General features: G+C 34.7%; 1 protein-coding gene across 1 annotated transcript; it reads right to left on the bottom strand.

The window, feature by feature from the left end:
• Nucleotides 1–7,103: 7,103 nt before the first annotated feature.
• LOC146994268 (uncharacterized) lies at nucleotides 7,104–18,000 on the bottom strand. Its single transcript, XM_085826343.1, has 3 exons — nucleotides 17,903–18,000; nucleotides 13,818–13,982; nucleotides 7,104–8,221 (listed from the first exon to the last, which is right to left on the bottom strand). Exons 1-3 carry the CDS (start codon nucleotides 17,998–18,000, stop codon nucleotides 7,924–7,926), a joined length of 561 nt encoding a protein of 186 aa, XP_085682469.1. The 3' UTR covers nucleotides 7,104–7,923.
• Between the last annotated feature and the right edge of the window lie 239 nt (nucleotides 18,001–18,239).

The raw sequence follows: 18,239 nt of genomic DNA, 5'->3' as shown, positions 1-18,239 counted from the left end.
ATTAAATTAAAAATTCTTTGTCTTTTGTAATTTGACTTAAAATAATCTTCTTTAAACTGTACTCCACTTCATGAACTTATAGCAGTAGCAAATGAGTTTATTCTAAATTTCTGAAAATATACCAATGTTTTAAAGGTACTGAGACATGAGTAACAAATGAAGTTATAAGTGAGTGAGTGAGTGGGGTTTTTGGTACAAAACCAAAGATGATTATGACGTGCCAAACACAAGGTGAGATGATCAAAATTTATGAAATTAAAATACAATAAATAAAAAACAGGTGGACAAATGCACCAAATCCAGAGGATGAAGTTATATAAAAACAAGGTAAAATCACATGTTAAAAATCCAAGACACAATCCTCAAAACAAATTAAATTAAGTAGTAAAAGCCAGTCTCTTTTAAATAATAAAATAAATTACAATTAGCCTCTCTTCCGATTAAACGGTCTAGATGTAAGTCACAGCTATTAAAATATTTCTGACAAAGACTATTAAAACATGACGGACAGATAGACAAACATTACAATTTGAACAAACAGGCTCATTCTCAGCTTTTAAAAGGTAGTTATGTGTCACTCTAGTGTGACCAATTGAGGCAAGTCAAAAGAACTTCCTCCTTACGATTTTTGGTTAATTCCCAATGCTCAATTCTAGGCTTTACATGTCTTAACTTGTTTTGAAGCTGAACATCCCAAAGTTCCTGCCATTTTTTTTCGGATCTTCTCTTTCACAACACAACTCCAAAAGGGATGAAGCGACTGGACAGTTCAACAGCACATTTGGCTGTGATATCTGCCAGCTCATTCCCTTTTATTCCCACATGCCCGGGAACCCAGCAGTACAGGATTTCATATCCACGACTTGTTAAGTTTATATGTAACTTCAGAATATCCACTATTACTGGATTTTGAGTATAAGAAAAGCTTCTAATGATTTAAGCGCACTATACGAGTCTGTATTAACTATAAACTTTTTGTGGCAGAGCCTTGAGATGTACAAAAGACTATAATATATTGCAGTTAGTTCGGATGTCAAGACAGAGAAAGCATGGTGCAAGCGTCTACCCTCCATGTGATCTCCGATTACAAGTGCCCTCCCGACATGATCTTTTGACTTGGATCCATCTGTGTATACAGGAAGATAACAGCTATATCCGTGCCTGTGCTCAGCAAAGAGTCGTCTGTAAACGATCTCGTTAGTGTTTGCCTTCACGTGATGCTTGAAAACATCAAGAAGGTGAATCCGTGCACCCTCCCAAGGTATTCTTTACTGCTTGGAGGTGCATATCAGAGAGGGAAAGTTCCTCAATGACAGGGCGAACTCTTAAAAGAAAGGTAGGAATACAGGATAGACGTGTTTCAAATAACGTGTTACACGCATCATCAAGTAAGCACAGCTTATTGGGATGTTCAGGTTGGGATAGAATATTAAAATATTGCAAAAGGGACAATTGTTCACACCTCAGATAAAGTGATGGTTCATTAGAGTCTACATATAGGCTCTGGACAGAAGAAGTCCTGAAAGCTCCTGAACAAATCGGCAGAGCTTGATGGTGAACAGGATCTAGTTTTAACAAAACTAATTCATAAACAACTGAGCCATAGTCCAGTCTAGAGCGAACAAGCGCTCTGTAAATGCGAAGCATAGAGCAACGCTCTGCACCCCAGGAGGTGTTCTCCAAAACTTTTAAAATATTTAGTGTTTTTAAACACTTCTTTCTCAGGTTTAAAACATGAGAAATGAATGTCAATTTTCGGTCGAACGTCACTCCTAAAAATTTTACTTCAGGTGCAACTGGAATAATTGTACCATTCAGATATAACTCAGGCTCAGGATGGAGACATCGCTTCCTACAAAAGTGAACACACAGAGTTTTCTGTTGGGAAAAAGTAAATCCCTGTTTGTTTGACCATTCTTAGATCTTAGTCAGAGCCATCTGCAATTGCCTCTCTACATATCTCATGTCTGCCCCTCGACAGCTAACCTGTAAATCATCGACATATAGAGATCCCAAGATGGTGAGAGGAAGTTCTTTTAGTACAGAGTTTATTTTTAAAATGAACAGGGTTACACTAAGCACACAGCCTTGAGGCACACCCGCTTCCTGTTCAAAAATATCTGACAAAACAGAGCCAATCCTTACTTGAAAAGTTCTAGTATTCGAGAAATTCTGTATGAAAATTGGTAGGTTGCCGCGCAAGCCACTCTCGTGAAGATCCCGAAGTATACCGTATCTCCATGCCTTATCATAAGCTTTCTCAATGTCGAAGAATATTGAGACAAGGTGACTTCTTCTGACAAAAGCCTTTTGAATGGATGTCTCTAAAAGGAGCATGTTATCTACGGTCGTTCTCCCCTTTCGAAAACCGCTTTGATAAGGTGATATAATATTTTTTTCCAAGAAGTAGACTAGGCGGCTGTTTACCATCTTTTCAACCAGTTTGCATACACAACTGGTAAGGGCAATTGGCCGATAGTTGGAGGGATTCCTTGGATCTTTCCCTGGCTTAGCAATAGGAATTACAACAGCTCTTCTCCATGCACTGGGAAAAGTACGCTCCTTCCACACTCTATTGTAAAGAGTTAGAAGGGCATTCAGTGACTTAAAGGACAGATGTTTTAGCATTTCGTAATTCACGCCATCAAGACCCGGAGAAGACCTATGTGTCTGTAACAAAGCTCTCTTTAACTCTAGCACAGTAAAATCTCTATTATAAGGCTCAAAGTTGGAAGAGTTGAAAGCGATGGGATTTTTCTCAGAGCGTTGCTTGATAGAAAGAAATGCAGGTGAGTAATTTCGGCTGGAAGAAACGGCAAGAAATGTCTCACCAATAGTATTAGCAATTTCTTCTATAGAGCTAATCACTCGGCCATCTTTTTCCAAAAAGGAAAGTGAGTAGTCTTTATATATCCCGTATGCTTTTCTGACTCTTTCCCAAACCCACTTACTAGGCGTAGAGGATGTTATTGATGACACATACGAAATCCAGGAATCCCTCTGGCTCTGCCTCCTTACTTTTCGTGCATTTGCTTTGGCTCTTTTAAATGCCATCAGGTTTCGCAGAGTTGGGTATCTACGAAAATTCCCCATGCTTTTTTCTGTTTTTTCAGTGCTTCAAGACAGTCGCGATTCCACCACGGTTTCGAACATTTTATTATTTTTGCTGATGTTCTAGGAATGCAGAGCATAGCTGCATGAGTAATAGCAGTTGTAATTGCTTCCACTGCATCATCGATAAGCACATCTTCTACCATGTTCTGTGTGAGCTCTGCAGAGGAAGAGAAGAGTTCCCAGTCTGCCCTATCCAGTATGAACTGAGGGAGTCTCGACATGGGGTTCGCTCCTCTTCGTGCAAGAGATAAAAGAATGGGATAATGATCGCTGTTGTACAGATCACCTTCCAACACTAAAATTGCAAAATAGCAATAGAGATGGTGAACAGATGGCTAGATCAAGAGCGTGGCATGTCCTTGTCGGTTCATGAAAGTAAGCGTCCTGCCCATTATTCAGAATACAAAGGCAATGGTCTTCAATTACCTGCTCAATTTGTCTTCCTCGTGAATTGGTGTCTTTGCTTCCCCACAACGGACTATGGCCATTAAAATCACCCATTATGATAAAAAGTTCAGGCAGCTGAGCCACAAGGTCATTTAAATCCCGCTGATCAATGTGTTCATTAGGAGGCACATAAAGAGAAACGATTGAAACTAAAACTACAATATGAAAATTGACTTGTACAGCAACAACTTGGAGAGATGTCGTCAAAGGAAAGGAACTTGAGGGATAGTCCAGTGAGGTGAAGAGACATACCCTTCCACTGGCACGCTCACCTGCAAGGTTATCCTTCCTGACAAGAGGAAACCTCCAAAGTTTGGCATGTTGATCTGGTTTCAGATTTGTCTCTTGTATTGCCAAGCACACAGGATGATAAGCATTTACTATAGCTTTGATGTCAAGCAAATTTCGGTGAAAACCGCGACAGTTCCATGAGACGAGGGTGGCCATTATGATTGATGTTTGTTCCCTCTGTGTTGCTTTTTAGTTTTTCGCGGAAGTAGATTCTCGGGAACTTCCATTCCTTCCTCCACTTCCATACTGTCTGAATCTAGAGATTCAGAATTCATATCATCTATAGAACTATTGCTTCGGCTTCTATTTTTGGATGCTATTTTTGGAGGCACAATTTTTGGTTTGCTCAAGATTGTTATTTCTTTATTTTGTACGACATGGGTTGGATTTTCCTTTTTCTTACTTGCAGGCTGCTGGGTTTTATTTGGTGGAGTCTGTGTACTTATGGAAGTTTGAGTGGCTATAGTACGTGTTGATTTAACGGCGCCGGCATATGATTTGTTTGACTGAGGCTGTGTGCTTTGAACTTGCCTCCTGGCTTCGGCATATGAAATGTTCCTAGAAACTTTTATGGTCTGAACTTCCTTTTCTAATTTGCATTTTGGACAAAAACGGGAAAATGCTGGATGGTTGCCCTTGCAATTAATACACAGTGCTACAGCAGTGCAATTATTGCTATCGTGGCCAACCGACGAACACCGAGCGCACGTCAGCGTCCCACAACAGGACATCTTGGAATGGCCAAAATGCTGGCACTGGAAGTATCGCATGGGGTTTGGAATATAAGGTCTTACGAGGCAATTTAGATATCTAGCCTTAATATTCTTCGGCAGATCAGGCGATTTGAAGGTCAGGATCACGTGTTTTGTGTCAATCAACTGACCTTCCTTACGCATCTTGATCCACTTGGCAGCACAAACCTTTTGATCAGCTAACTCGGAGATGAACTCTTCTTCTAAAACACACAGAAGGTCGCTTTCCGAGATTACGCCTCTACAGAAATTAAGTGTTTTGTGCGCTGACACAGTTATAGATACCTGTCCAAGTTTGGTTTGTCGTTAAAGGTGAAGCAGACTGGGTGGCCGAAACAGTATTCAATAAGCAGGTCTCCAGAACGGAGACGCTTTATGTTCTTTGGCTCACCTATGCAGGATTGAATGTATTTGTTTATCAGGAAAAGAGACATCTTTTTGAATTCTACAGAGGCACTGGAAACAACAACAAAGCGAGGACATTCAGTAGTTTCTTTGGCATTTGCATCGGTATGAAATTTCTTGCTCACAGATTTGTCGATGATTTCAATATCTTGATTTGTGTCATTTGATTCAGGTTTTTTTTTAAATAAAAAGAGAAGCCATGATTGAAAAATATAAGATTCGGGTTCGACGGCCCCGCCCACCATGGAGCCCAACAAGGGAACACAGATTCCTGTGTTAGGGCTAGCCAGACCTATACCCAAACTGAAGCCCCACAGTCGGCTTTCCCGAAAGCAGGTACTCCCGAGAGCTTGACCCCAAGCCACTGACACAAGGACTAGTGACCAGCCGATTGACACCCGTAAGGATGACTAAAGGTGCCTCCCGTTTAGCTGAAGCAGAGGCCAAAGCAGTGTGTTGGGGACAGTACCCCGCCCCTCAACTACCAGGATCCACCTTTACAGCGTCACGGGTCTCCACGCACGGCAAACACGTGGGCAGTTTTCTCGCCACTCAAAAACTAGAGACCAGGGCTGCTCCAGTCTCTCGGGACTCGTGATGAGCCCCAAACTCCGTAGAGAGAAACCACAAGGGAGAAGGGAAGGGAAAAGTTACAGCTAAGAGGAGAGAAGACGGAAAAGAGGATAGATCACTGGAGCTCCAGGATCGTGACAACCGTCTCACCAAGAAGATGATCCCCCGAAGGGGTAGGGTACCTCGGGATTGCCACACCCCTACTCACAAAAGTGAGCTTCCTGAGGGGCAAATGAAGTTATAAAGTTAGGATATTATTTAAAAGCCCATACTGCATTTAAATATACATATAACTATACTCAGTGGCGTAACAGCCCTAGTGGGCCAATGTCTGCACTGCCCCGAAATTTGCTTTCTTGACAGTGAGCCCCGGGGTACGTAAGCATATGCCCTGAACAAGTGGTCTTTTATGAGTGTTCTTTCGTGTTTTATCACATTCTTTTCCAATATTTACTACATCATATAGGAAACCAAACAACAAAAATATTATTTTGAATTAATAGCCTTAGATTACGAGGATTCACAACTCGCGACAGAAGAAATGACGTCCTATTACGAATTTCTTCGTAAACGTCTCATCATTATTTAACCTATCGGAAAATAAGGAACAGAAATCGTAGCATTACCCTTAGCTTTCATTTCGGTTATTGTTAAGTCTCAAGTATTACGGCAAAATTTAATATTGCTCCAGATACTAGATCTTAGGAAATGCTAATTCTTTACTAACATATCATATCGAATTTTGTAAAAAAAACAATTAAGTATATATAGATAATTCTTCAGAGCTATACGAATACGTTTTCGTGGTGAACATATCAAAAGAGAAGTTTTAACTGCCAGTTAGTGATGAAAAATTAAAGAGCAAAAAAGCATTCTTAGAAACGCGCAATTATATAATGCAGGTTTAAAAGTTATTAAATAAGCCTCGTAAAACCTCTGGGTATGAAAAAAGGAATAAGAAATAAAATTAAGTGCATCAATATCTATGCATTATACATTAAATACCCAGACGGTTACTTAAAACATCCGAGAGAGAATTTTGTGCCATTTATTGATGGTCAATATTTATCCTAGTCCAGCGAATGAAATTTTACGAAGAAAAAGTAAGTGTTACAGCTCCAATAGCATTAAATGAAAATTAGGTGTAAATGGAATAAATCATAGCAGCAAATAATTAAGCACGTGAATTTCTAATAATTAATCCTTTTGTTCTTTCCCTTTTCTATTACATTGGAAGTGGATATATCAGTCGATAATGAATGCAAAATTACAAACACAAACCATTTCCATCAGATTTGTGTAGATTGATGTTTGAATAACTGTAAAATGTGACCAAACTGTTTGAAATGTACTCTTTACAAATACAAGAAAAAAGTTTCTATATTTACAACCTATTTTCTTTAAAGTGAATTAAAAACATTTTTAATGTCTTATATGGAAGTTCATTCTTGAAACGTATTTAATATAGCATTTGTTTGCTCATAATAACGAAAAAACTGGAAAATACCATTTATATTTAAAGACGTTTTATTGAAATTTACTAAAACAGACACTGACATTATTTAAAAAACAAAGAAATAGTTTCTTACATATCTTTAAGTAGCATTACTGTATGGTCTTCCACGTTTCGGAGGAATTGAGAAATCCGAGGAAGATCGATACCGTTTATGGCCAAATTGTCTGAATGAGAAACGTCCACGTACATGCGGGAACATCCAATTTACAGGTGCTTGTCTATTATTTGAAACTTCCACATCAGTTTGGTCATAGCCAAGAGGTGATTTATTTCTCATTTCTTCTGTAAAATTGGCATTAGAAGGAGGCAGAGGAAGGAGAGGTATCCGGGGTGACGTGTTTGCAGTAGAATTCTGCATTTTTCCATATGCCTTCACATTTTTTGACACTTCGATATCAGTTCCGCCATAAAAAAAATGGTGATTTTTTTCTTATTGCTCCTCTAATACAGCTATTAGAATTGGGCAGAGGAAGGTGAGGTCTATAGGATTACATGTTGGAGGAAGACTTCTGAGGTGTGAAACCATTCGAAGAAGAAAACGGTATGTGAGGTGTACGGGATGACATGTTACACGAAGAATTCTGAGGTCTGATCTGAGTGCCATGGGTCTCCCCGAATTGCTGGCTGAATGTGGGGACAGAGGTAAATCTGACGCATGAAGTGTTATTTCCGCATTCAAAATACGAAATATTTCTGTTTTCCAAAGTCAGAATACCTTTTCCCGAACTTACAGAAGGTTTTCTTAATCCATGAGAATATAGATGCTCTCTATCTAAGGATTCGAAGCTAGACCCAGACTGAAAAATACGAAACGCGTTTCTTAGTTTATATGGAGTAAGTTGGACACCACTTGCATTGATTTGTTGAATTTTCCTCACTAACACTTTCATCATGTCCTCTCGTGTGCTTAGTTGAAGTTGTATCATATGTCCATTTAGTTTTCCTCCGTTTCTTGCAATGGCAAGACGGGCATCCTGATCGGTGCTGAACACAATAAAAGCTTCTCCGCATTCTCCACCAAAAATCTGAACATGGACGATCGATAGCCCGGAAAAGTAGGCTCGTATGTCCGATGGACCGGCGGAAAGTGGCAAATTCTGCAAAAGCGTGAACACATACATTCCTGCAAAGTAAGGATATATCGTTAGAATTCATTATTTTAGAAAAATAAACATGTTCAAACACAAGACGTATCACTGAAGATATTAATATCATATACAATTGGATCAAATATAAACACCTGTGTTTCCAAAAGACACATTAAATGTGTTATATAAAACGTTTGACAAGTCATACTACATGAGAATAAAAATATTCAATGCTATTTTGACCGACGGAATATAGTTGAACTTATGCTCGAATAGTTGAAGACTGAAGCCAATTCGTTCACATGGCAACCTAGCATTTAACGGTTTTTAAGCACTCGGCTACTTGTGACGCGAGTCCAAATTTTAGAACAAAAATATTCTTCATGACTATTCTGGAATTGTATAAAATCAGTTTTCCTTTTCCCAATCTCAGACTCGATGTAATACAACTCAACTTTACGAGCTCAGATGGTAATCAAATATCTCAACTTGATATGCTTATGGCAGGTAATCATAGTTTAAACGTTCAACCTGTTAATAAAACTCGCTGCTTCATGAATCCAATCTCCCTTACGCCTGTGTTTTGCTAACATTCATTGTTAACTTCGCTATATGTTCAACGTATAAACATCTTAATTCAATTAATAAAAGTGTGTATCTAGTGTGTGGGCGGTTTGTGAAAATTTCAATCACAATTATTGCGAGAGGTATTCGCTTTGTAACTTGTAGGTTAAAATTTTAACTTTTACGCACTGTATTCAGTTTCTGTTTTGGTATTAGTATTTCATATATTTTGTTTCCTTTCCATTTACGTTCTGAAACGCGTTTGGTGCACATCCTTTGTGAAGCTATCCTTCAGTTAAGAAACTTTGTAAACATGTGATTGCATTATTACTACTATTTCCGATCAAGATTATAATTCCTTTCTATTGTCATGCAGTGTTATTCGAAAAATCTTCTTTTTTTTTTCTTTAGCCCCTTTCTAATTTGTTCGTTAGGTTTCTTTTTTTGGCAGTTGCGGTCCAGATTCATTCATGTGAGGTGGCCCTGAAACGTCACAATTTAACTGAGTCGAAGCGTTACGTATCTGGCTCAGTTACCGTCACATATTCGCAGATATCGGCTGAATATCCGTCAGAAACTCTAATGTGAAGATAACTGTTTTTCTTATTAAAAAATTAAGTTTCTTTAAAAACATACTATAGTTGTCAGTAATTTATCAGTGACAAATTTTCATTTTTTAATTTCTTACTATTGCTGTGTTTCTCTTAGACTTACTCGCAAAATTTTCTCAGGATAGAATTACGTTGCATATGGGCGAGAGAGGGTAATAATGTTGATTATTCTAAGACATTTATTTATTCTAAAATATGTTTCATTTCATCAAATATTGGCAAAATAATTAAATTAATTCTTTGTAAATTAATTAAAATTTTGTAAATTAGTCTTTTACATTTCTTTTACTTTCTCTCATGAACTAAGAAAACAGAATTACCAGAGTTTCTTTTCAGATAAACTTCCGGTTTTCTTTCATATTTAAGCAATACTTTACTTAACAAAAAAATATGTAGCACAAACGCTTCTGATATCTGCCTCAACAGCATTATTGTCGCTAAATTTCTAGCATTCAGTATTTAGACTAAGGTATTATACAAGGTTTCAAGTGTCATTACAAAAATCAGCTTGAGAATACGATGAATATAATTAAATTTTGCGAAATACAAACAATTCGAAGGAGATGAGTGAGTCCATAGCTCTACTAGAAGCCACGCATTTTACAGGATATGGGGTACCTGTTACAAATTGTTTCCGAAAATTTGGCAATAATGCAGAGGAAGCCTCAGGGGAGGGATCAGAAACATTAGTTAGTATTTGAGACATCAATGGCCGAAGTTATATAACGAGGGATGTTATTTATATAGTACTTGTTATTTCAAAAAATATGAGGAGAACAGGTGTAAATACTGACCAGAAAGGTTTAAAAGAACTGCGGAAACAAATAGATGATACGGTAAAAAATTATAAGGCAACATTTGTCATAATACAGCAATGTCTAAACAAACTCTTGAACTCAAAGGTGTTTATCAATTATTCTTTGTTGCAATATTGGCATTTAAATGCTAACAGTACAATATTAAAAATTATACAACAGAATACTAGGCATTATGTCCTTCATATGCATTTCTGATACAATTACAATTTAAAGATGATTTATAAAGCATTTAAAAAATAAGAAATAATTTCTGTCTCCTAAATTTCATATTAAGTATAATAAAAATTCATTCAGTATAAAAATATGGGCTCTTGAACTTTCATTAAATTAGCAGAACTCATTTGCCAAATGGAACAGTGTACCCTGTGTTAGAGATCAGATGCAATTGAAAGTATCAGGCTGGGGAACAAACACAGAGAACTTATATGATTTCATCTTTGACGAAACTTTCCTTAATAATGCAAATTATGATTTTCTTTATTTAAAATACTTAATTTTATAATTAATTTACTTGCGAGTATTACTTATTTCAAGAACGTCAATATGATGAACAAAATGTACTAAATTAAAGAACGCTGCTGGTCAATGTGAGGAGAAAACAGATAACAGAGTAGCTTGAAAGAAATAAAATTTCATCACAAACATAATTCTGAAAGTACTTTTATAATAATTACACAATTATATAAACGTAATTTTGAAAGTATTTTTAAAATAATTACAAAATTATTATCATTCCCTAGAAAATTTCATTTTAATTGTTAATTTAGAATTAATTAATAAATAACTTTATATTTATAAAAAATGGTCAATAAATAATGCATAAACGTACATCAGTTTAACTCAAAGCGTACATCAATTCACCGTCCAAATTACCTTATGGTGCACAATTGGTGATTAAAGTCTAATAGGCGTAGTATATTACAATCCGGTTACTGTTCCTAAAATTATACAATTTACTATTAATCTTATATCCTATGACAGTTTCTAAAATTATACAATATACTATTGATTTTATGCTCTTTGCCCGTTTAGGATTTCATCCTGATTTACCTAGTATTCGCAAAATTTGAAATAAGTTTTGCTTTCCTAATTTCGAATCAAGTAATATCAAATTTCATTCAGTATGACAACACGTGCTCTTTAGTTGCTTTAAGTTAGCTGCATAAATTTGCGAAATGGAACAGTCTACTCTGTGAAAAAGATAAATTCACAGCACGAAATCGGTTTTAAGAGCAGTATTTTACATTTATCCTAAATTCCGGATTTTAAGTGTGTAGTATCGTTGTGGCCCCAACTTGTCAGCAACTGTGGTAGTGACTGCTACTAAGTTTAAACTTACAGAGACATGTAAGAAGGGTTTAAAGCCCTTTCTATTCAACTTTAAAAATAACAGCTGCGTCCACGTGACGTTCACAAACTACGCCAACCCAGCGGTTTAACTGAACAGAACGTAAAACTGAACAATAATGACTGGATGAATCAAAAAGCGAGATCACTATCCACGAGGCTCTGAGATCTTAAACTAACCAAACAGCGTTCTAAAATAACGCTGAGATTCAGCGAGCATACCAATTAAGCAGTTGAAAATTCAGCAAAAACTGCCGAGATAAGCAAACAGGCCGAAACACACCGTTCTTAAATTTCTACGTAACAACCTTCACGTTCGCGATTCAAGAAGCACACCTACAATTTCATTTTCCTTCTATTTAAACTCAACTTACTTCTGCTAAATTTGAATATACTACAATTTACATACTCTAGCATGGCAATTCTAGGAGAAAGTAAAGGCCTGACAGGAAAGATAGCTTAAAATAAATGTTAGTTAAAATAAATAAAAACCCTACAAGTGTTTAATATTTTTTCCAGTAATACAACACGTTATTAGGCTACCACTACGCGTCGATGCCTTATTACATATTACAGTATTTTGGAAAATTACGTATTTACTCAAAAACTATTAAAAACCGATTCAGGAATACAAGACACAGAATCAGGCATTTAAACGTAAAAAAATATAGTAATTTGAAATGACAAAACTTTGAACAAGTTTCTTTGTTTAATTATCAAAATAATATTAAGATTCCTAACTCATTTCAAAAAACAAGTAGATTTTTTTAACTAAGCAAGGACTAGATAAAATTCTAACTTTCTAATTACGGTAGTATGAGATATCCACATTCTAAAATCGCCATGAGCCGAGTAACCAAGAACAACCTGAAGGAAAACCAACAGAGTGTTTTCAGCCCAAACCGCAAAATTATTCGACATTAAAAAAATTTATTAACTAAAATCTTTGAATATTTTAATTGTATACAAAAATTATTTTTCCCAAAGCATGATGAAGATAATCCGAACTGAGGAAATGAAGACAAACTTTTACATATTAAATGAAAAAAGACTCTGGAATAGATTTTCGCAATAACCCTGAAGAATCTGTTCGAATCTTGCTAAAGAGATAATGTAAAAATACCAAGGAAATGGATTTATTCCAATATAAAATTAGAAGAAATATTTATTCAATACTTTATGTAATATGGTAGTGATAGCAAATTGGAACTACAATTAATCATGTCAACAAATAATCTAACTGCGGGAATATCTTCCTCATCCAAATTATGGTTCAAAGAGATAATATATTCTTACAACGTCGTATTATTATCCGGATATGTAAATAACTTTCATCCAGCATTTAAAAACAGCAAGTGTATAATTACTATAAATGCTAATTGAATATAATAATTAATATCCCTTCGCAACGAAGTAATTCTCCAGTTACAAATTGTGATGAACGAAGCACGTGCAAGCGAGAATAGTGGTTTTGAACCTGTCAAATAAATTTTCTTACTGCATATCTATTTATTTTCATTCTATATACAGAACTATGCGAAAGGAACGCCATTTAAATTTCGAAAAAAATAAATACATTACTGAGGGAGCTTTTGAGAAATTTTAAAAAGGAAGGATCTAAACATGGCATTATTACTGCTACCGGTGAAAAAATGATGAGTTTGCCAACCTTTGTTCCTGGCTACGATTACCAACTAAGCATTGCTAAAATAGAGGTGAAGACGAATGGAACATCCATTTGTGTCTTCAGCTTTTCAGTACACCTGACATTTAAACCTGGTATTTAGGATTCTTAATATTAAAGAAGCATTACAACGTGAAACCGCACATACCTACACAGATAAAGTTATTCACATACATGTTCCAAAGCATTACGTGTTGAAAATTTAAACGAAGCATCTTTTACATAACGGCAGGTCACAGAATGCAGTGTGCAAAATTGTATCGGAAATAATTATGAACTGCCGCACGTAATATCGACAACGCTTCGATTTCAAACATGCTCTTAATGCATTAATTGGGACAGAGAACCCATGATTACTTCCCGAGAAGCAATTAAAAATTAAATAACATACCATATATAATAAATAAATTTAAAGATTTCGACAGATCAGGAAAAAACATTGTCATTTATAATCGATTAATGATTTCGATACAAATAAATTATGCAAGTACACAAGAATTATTTAATTCGGAGGGACATTATAATACTGAATGACTATTATACAGAAAAAATGAATCCTAAATAAGAAAAAAAAAAAAAAAAAAAAAAAAAAAAAAAAAAAACATACCTTTTCAATTCTAAGTAATTTCTAGATTCTCGAATACTGAACGAATCCTTTGCAGAAATAGTTCCTAGCTTCAAATTTATAATTCGCTGATCTAAATTTCTCCAACACCGAGACGATTGTCCGAAACAACAAGTCCTTAATAGTTCCGCCAACACCAAGGAATCACTTAGCAACGTTTGACAAAAACACGTGCATGTAAAGAAGGACACCTCCTATAGACGAAATGTAAAAACGATCGATTACAGCGCCCCTATATCATGTAGAGATAAGTTCTCTTCGGGAAATCACAGCGTGTACGGAAAGCGGGGGAACAAACCCAGAGAACGTATATTATTTCATCTTTGACAAAACGTTCCTCGATAATCTAAACTCTGATTTTTATAGATTTTTTTATGTAAAATAAATAATTTTATAATTAATTTAGTTTCGAGTATTAAAGATTTGGTGAACATGAGTGTGGGGGAAAAATGTACTAAATTAAAGAAGGCTGTTCATCAATGTAAGGAGAAAACAGATAACACAGAAGTTTATAAGAAATAAAATTTCATTCAAAACGTTATTTTGAAAGTATTTTTCTAATAATTACAAAATTATTATCATTCCCTAGAGAACTCAATTTGAGCGTAAAATTTTAGTTTTTATTTTATGATTAATTATTGAAATACTTTAATGTTTATAAGAAATGGCCAATAAATAATACATAGGCGGTTATCAATTTAACTATTTAATTGAAGGTCAGAATTACGTTTGTTGCAATATTGGTGACTGGAGACTCAGCGCAGGAGATTAAAATCCTGTTACAATTTCTATATTTATACAATATACTATTCATCTTATGTTCTTTACACGCTTGGAATTTCATCTTTATTTACCTAGCATTCGCAAAATTTGAAATAAATTTTGCTGCTTTCCTAATTTCGCATTAAGTAATATCAAAATTTATTCAGTATGACAACACGTGACCTTGGACTGCCATTAAATTAGCAGCATAAATTTGCGAAGTGGAACATTCTACTCTGTGCAAAAGATAAATTCACAGCACGAATTCAGTTTGAAGAGTAGCACTTTACATTTATCCTAAATTTCGATTTTAAGTCCTTATTTTTTCAGTGATACAACACGTTAGCCTACCACTACACATCGATATCTTCTTACATATCACAGAATTTTGCAAAATTACGTATCATCACAAAAACATTTGAAAAGTGATTCAGGAGTAGAAGTCAAAGAATCAGGCATTTGTACGGAAAAAAATATAATAATTTGAAAAACTTTTAATCCTTTTTTTTGCCTAATAATCAAAATATTATTAAGATTAAAATACTAACTGATTCAAGAAAACAAGTAGATTTTTCTAGCTAAGCAAGGACTAGATGAAATTCTTATTTTTTATTTACGATCTTGTTGAATTAGTATGAGATGTCAACGTCATAAAATTGCCATGAGTGGACTATTTATGAACTCCCTAAAGGAAAACGAACAGACAAATCCTCAAATTTATTCAACACAAGAATAATTTATTAACTTTTAATATTTTAATAAGAAATAAACATTTATGTATACAAAAGTTATTCTTCACAAAGCATGATAAAGATAATCCGAATTGAGGAAATGAATGTAAAATTTTACGTATTAAATGCGCAAAAATACAGTGGAATAGAATTTCGCAATAAAAGTGAAGAATTTCCTCGAAGTGTTGTTACAGATAACTTAGAATTGCCAACAGACTAGATTTATTCGTATATAAAATTAGCGAAAGTATTTATTCAATACTTTACGTACTATGGTGGTGTAAACAATTGCGACCCTCAAAGATTTATGCCAACAAACGGTCTAACTGCACAACAATATTTCTCATCCAAACAATTCTAAACAATAGTTCAAATAGATAATATGCAACTTCAATGTCTTATTATATTATAGTGATATGAAAACCCGCAATATAAGTAAACAATTTTCATTCAGCATTTCAACACCGCAACTGTACAACTATTATCATACTAATTTAATAAAATGAAATAAAATAAATAATATCACTTTGTAACAAAATGTTTCTACAGTTACAAATTTGTTTTGAATGAAAGAGGTGCAGGGGAGAAAAGTAGTTTTGAATACATTTCTTTTAACTTCCATCAAATAAAATTTCTTACTGAATATCATTTTATTTAAATTTTTATCACATTTGTACGCAAAAGAAAAGCTGTTTAAATTTCGAAGAAAAGATACGATTGTATTATTTATTGAAAAATTTAAAAATGACATATCTAAACGTGGCGTTATTGGAGCTACCGATAAAAAACGTAATGAGTTGGCCAAAAATGTTTCTAGGCTATGGCTACCAGCTAAACTCTGTTAGTATAAGACTTAATTTCTAAAATTAGGAGTGCAGGCGCCCCAGGTGAGACCATGAGGAAACAGGAACAAGTGTAAATAAGAAAAATGAAATGGGCATTATAATCACTCATAATATAAAAATTCAATAGTTAATTATTAGTAGATTAATTAATTACTATTAAATTAATTTTAATAGTCGGTAGTTTTATTGTTATTTAATAATTAATTATTGTTAAATTAATTAATTAATTATTCCTTAAAATAATTAAGGATTAAAGTCTCGGTGAGGGCATTGAAGATTTTTCACATTTCCTGCTTCCAAATATCAAATGGCTCTACAAAGTAAAGGAAAATAATAAAAAAATATTAAATTTCAAAATGGCTCCTAAATTATTTTAATACCTATCGGTTCGTAGTTACTTGAAACGGGCAATCTCTATACTGAAAAGTTCCATTAAATTGCGTAATATTTTGTGTATTTAAGAAAACTTGTAGATATTTACTTACTTCTACTAAACTAATATTTGAATTAAATTAAACAACAAGAAATCTGGCAAAGTTTTGTATGAGTCATCTACAAAGAGTAAAATATTTTTGTTTCAAATTTAATCAGTGGACTCAGCGACACAAAAGAAATGAGTTACGTGAGATAATTTTATTGTAGGAGCTTTTCGGTGGCAAGGAAAATAGGCATATGTGCATTCCGTGTAATCTTAAAAAGCGTAAATGTATTTCAGGAAACATGAACAGCAAGTGGTTATTATAATTTGAATTGACAGAAGAATGGGATGTAGCTCTTTTTCAAATGAGACAGTCGAAAACATCAGAATTCCGTTTGATTGACCATTGTGGAAAAGGACCATTGTGGAATTCTGTGAAAACATGTTCACCTGTATTCACGTGTTACGACGGGTTCCAGTTACGTATCGCGTGTCTGGTACGCCAACCTCATTTTGGTCTTCCGATCTTAGAAAATAACTAATTTAACACGTGTTCTTTATTTTGCCTGGAAATAAAGAACTTTTTCAACCGAACTCAACCAAAGAATTTAATAGACCTTGGGTTCTAGGTCAACATAATTTACTGAATGAATGAGTCGAAAGAAGTGTTCTTGTTTTCAAAGTTTTAATAATACATGTTCTTTATTTTGCCTGGAAATAAAGAACTTTTTCAACCGAACTCAGCCAAAGAATTTAATAAACCTTTGGTTGTATATGGTTTCAGCTAATTACCAAAGACATAATAGGTTCAAAGTGCCTTTATCGAACCGCATTTTTTTTCCCCAATATATATAGCGATAGTATACTTCGTAACAAACATTATCTTCTCTTCTTATTATTATTTATTCATATCCTATTTCTAAGTTCTTGGATGGTTACTACGTGTGAATCTTTTAATATCTGTAAATCTTTTTGACGACGAAGACTTGAAACAAAGACTCTTGTATACTATTCTTGGTCGTAATTCTGAAATTCTATTAAATGTCACAACAGTGTACAACATGTTGTTCGTGTGTAGGCATTTCTAGTTCTAAAATTAAATTTAGAACGCTAAAAATGTAAAATATTCACCGAAGTACTCAGAAATAAAAAAACTGGTTTAAAGAAAAATTTGTATAAGATGGCCACATATCTTTTCCAACTATGAGCAAGCACATGCTTTACTATAAAAATAATCTGTCTCTTCATTTACGTTGCACTGAAGTAAATTAATTACATTCTTGATCAAGAACTTTAGGAATATTTCTATACTTGAAGTGGGCCCACCAGTGGCCTTGGGGTAAAGTAGTTGAAGACTGGTAGTTCGGTCTGGGGTTCAAACCCCTGCAAATGGGCTGCCTCATGAGCATTTTCGCGGTTTCCCTGTGTATAATGTGAATACGAGACGGTTTCTCTTAGAAAGTAATCCACGAAGGCATCCGTCCGCATAAGCAGATAGTCCTTGTGAGCTTTGCCGTAATTAAATAAACTAAACGAAACAATAATTCAAGTGAGCAGCTCTGAAAACCGATCAGATGTTTACTTCTTAGGAAAATTCCATTATGCGATATAAAATGAAGAAGACTTTTGTTAAGTTTTCTCACTTTCT

The sequence above is a fragment of the Stegodyphus dumicola genome, chromosome 11 (genome assembly GCF_044657685.1).
Source record: "Stegodyphus dumicola isolate Sdum_Otavi_A_Nest chromosome 11, ASM4465768v1".
NCBI lineage: Eukaryota > Metazoa > Arthropoda > Arachnida > Araneae > Eresidae > Stegodyphus > Stegodyphus dumicola.
This window is presented reverse-complemented; position numbering and strand designations above follow the sequence as displayed.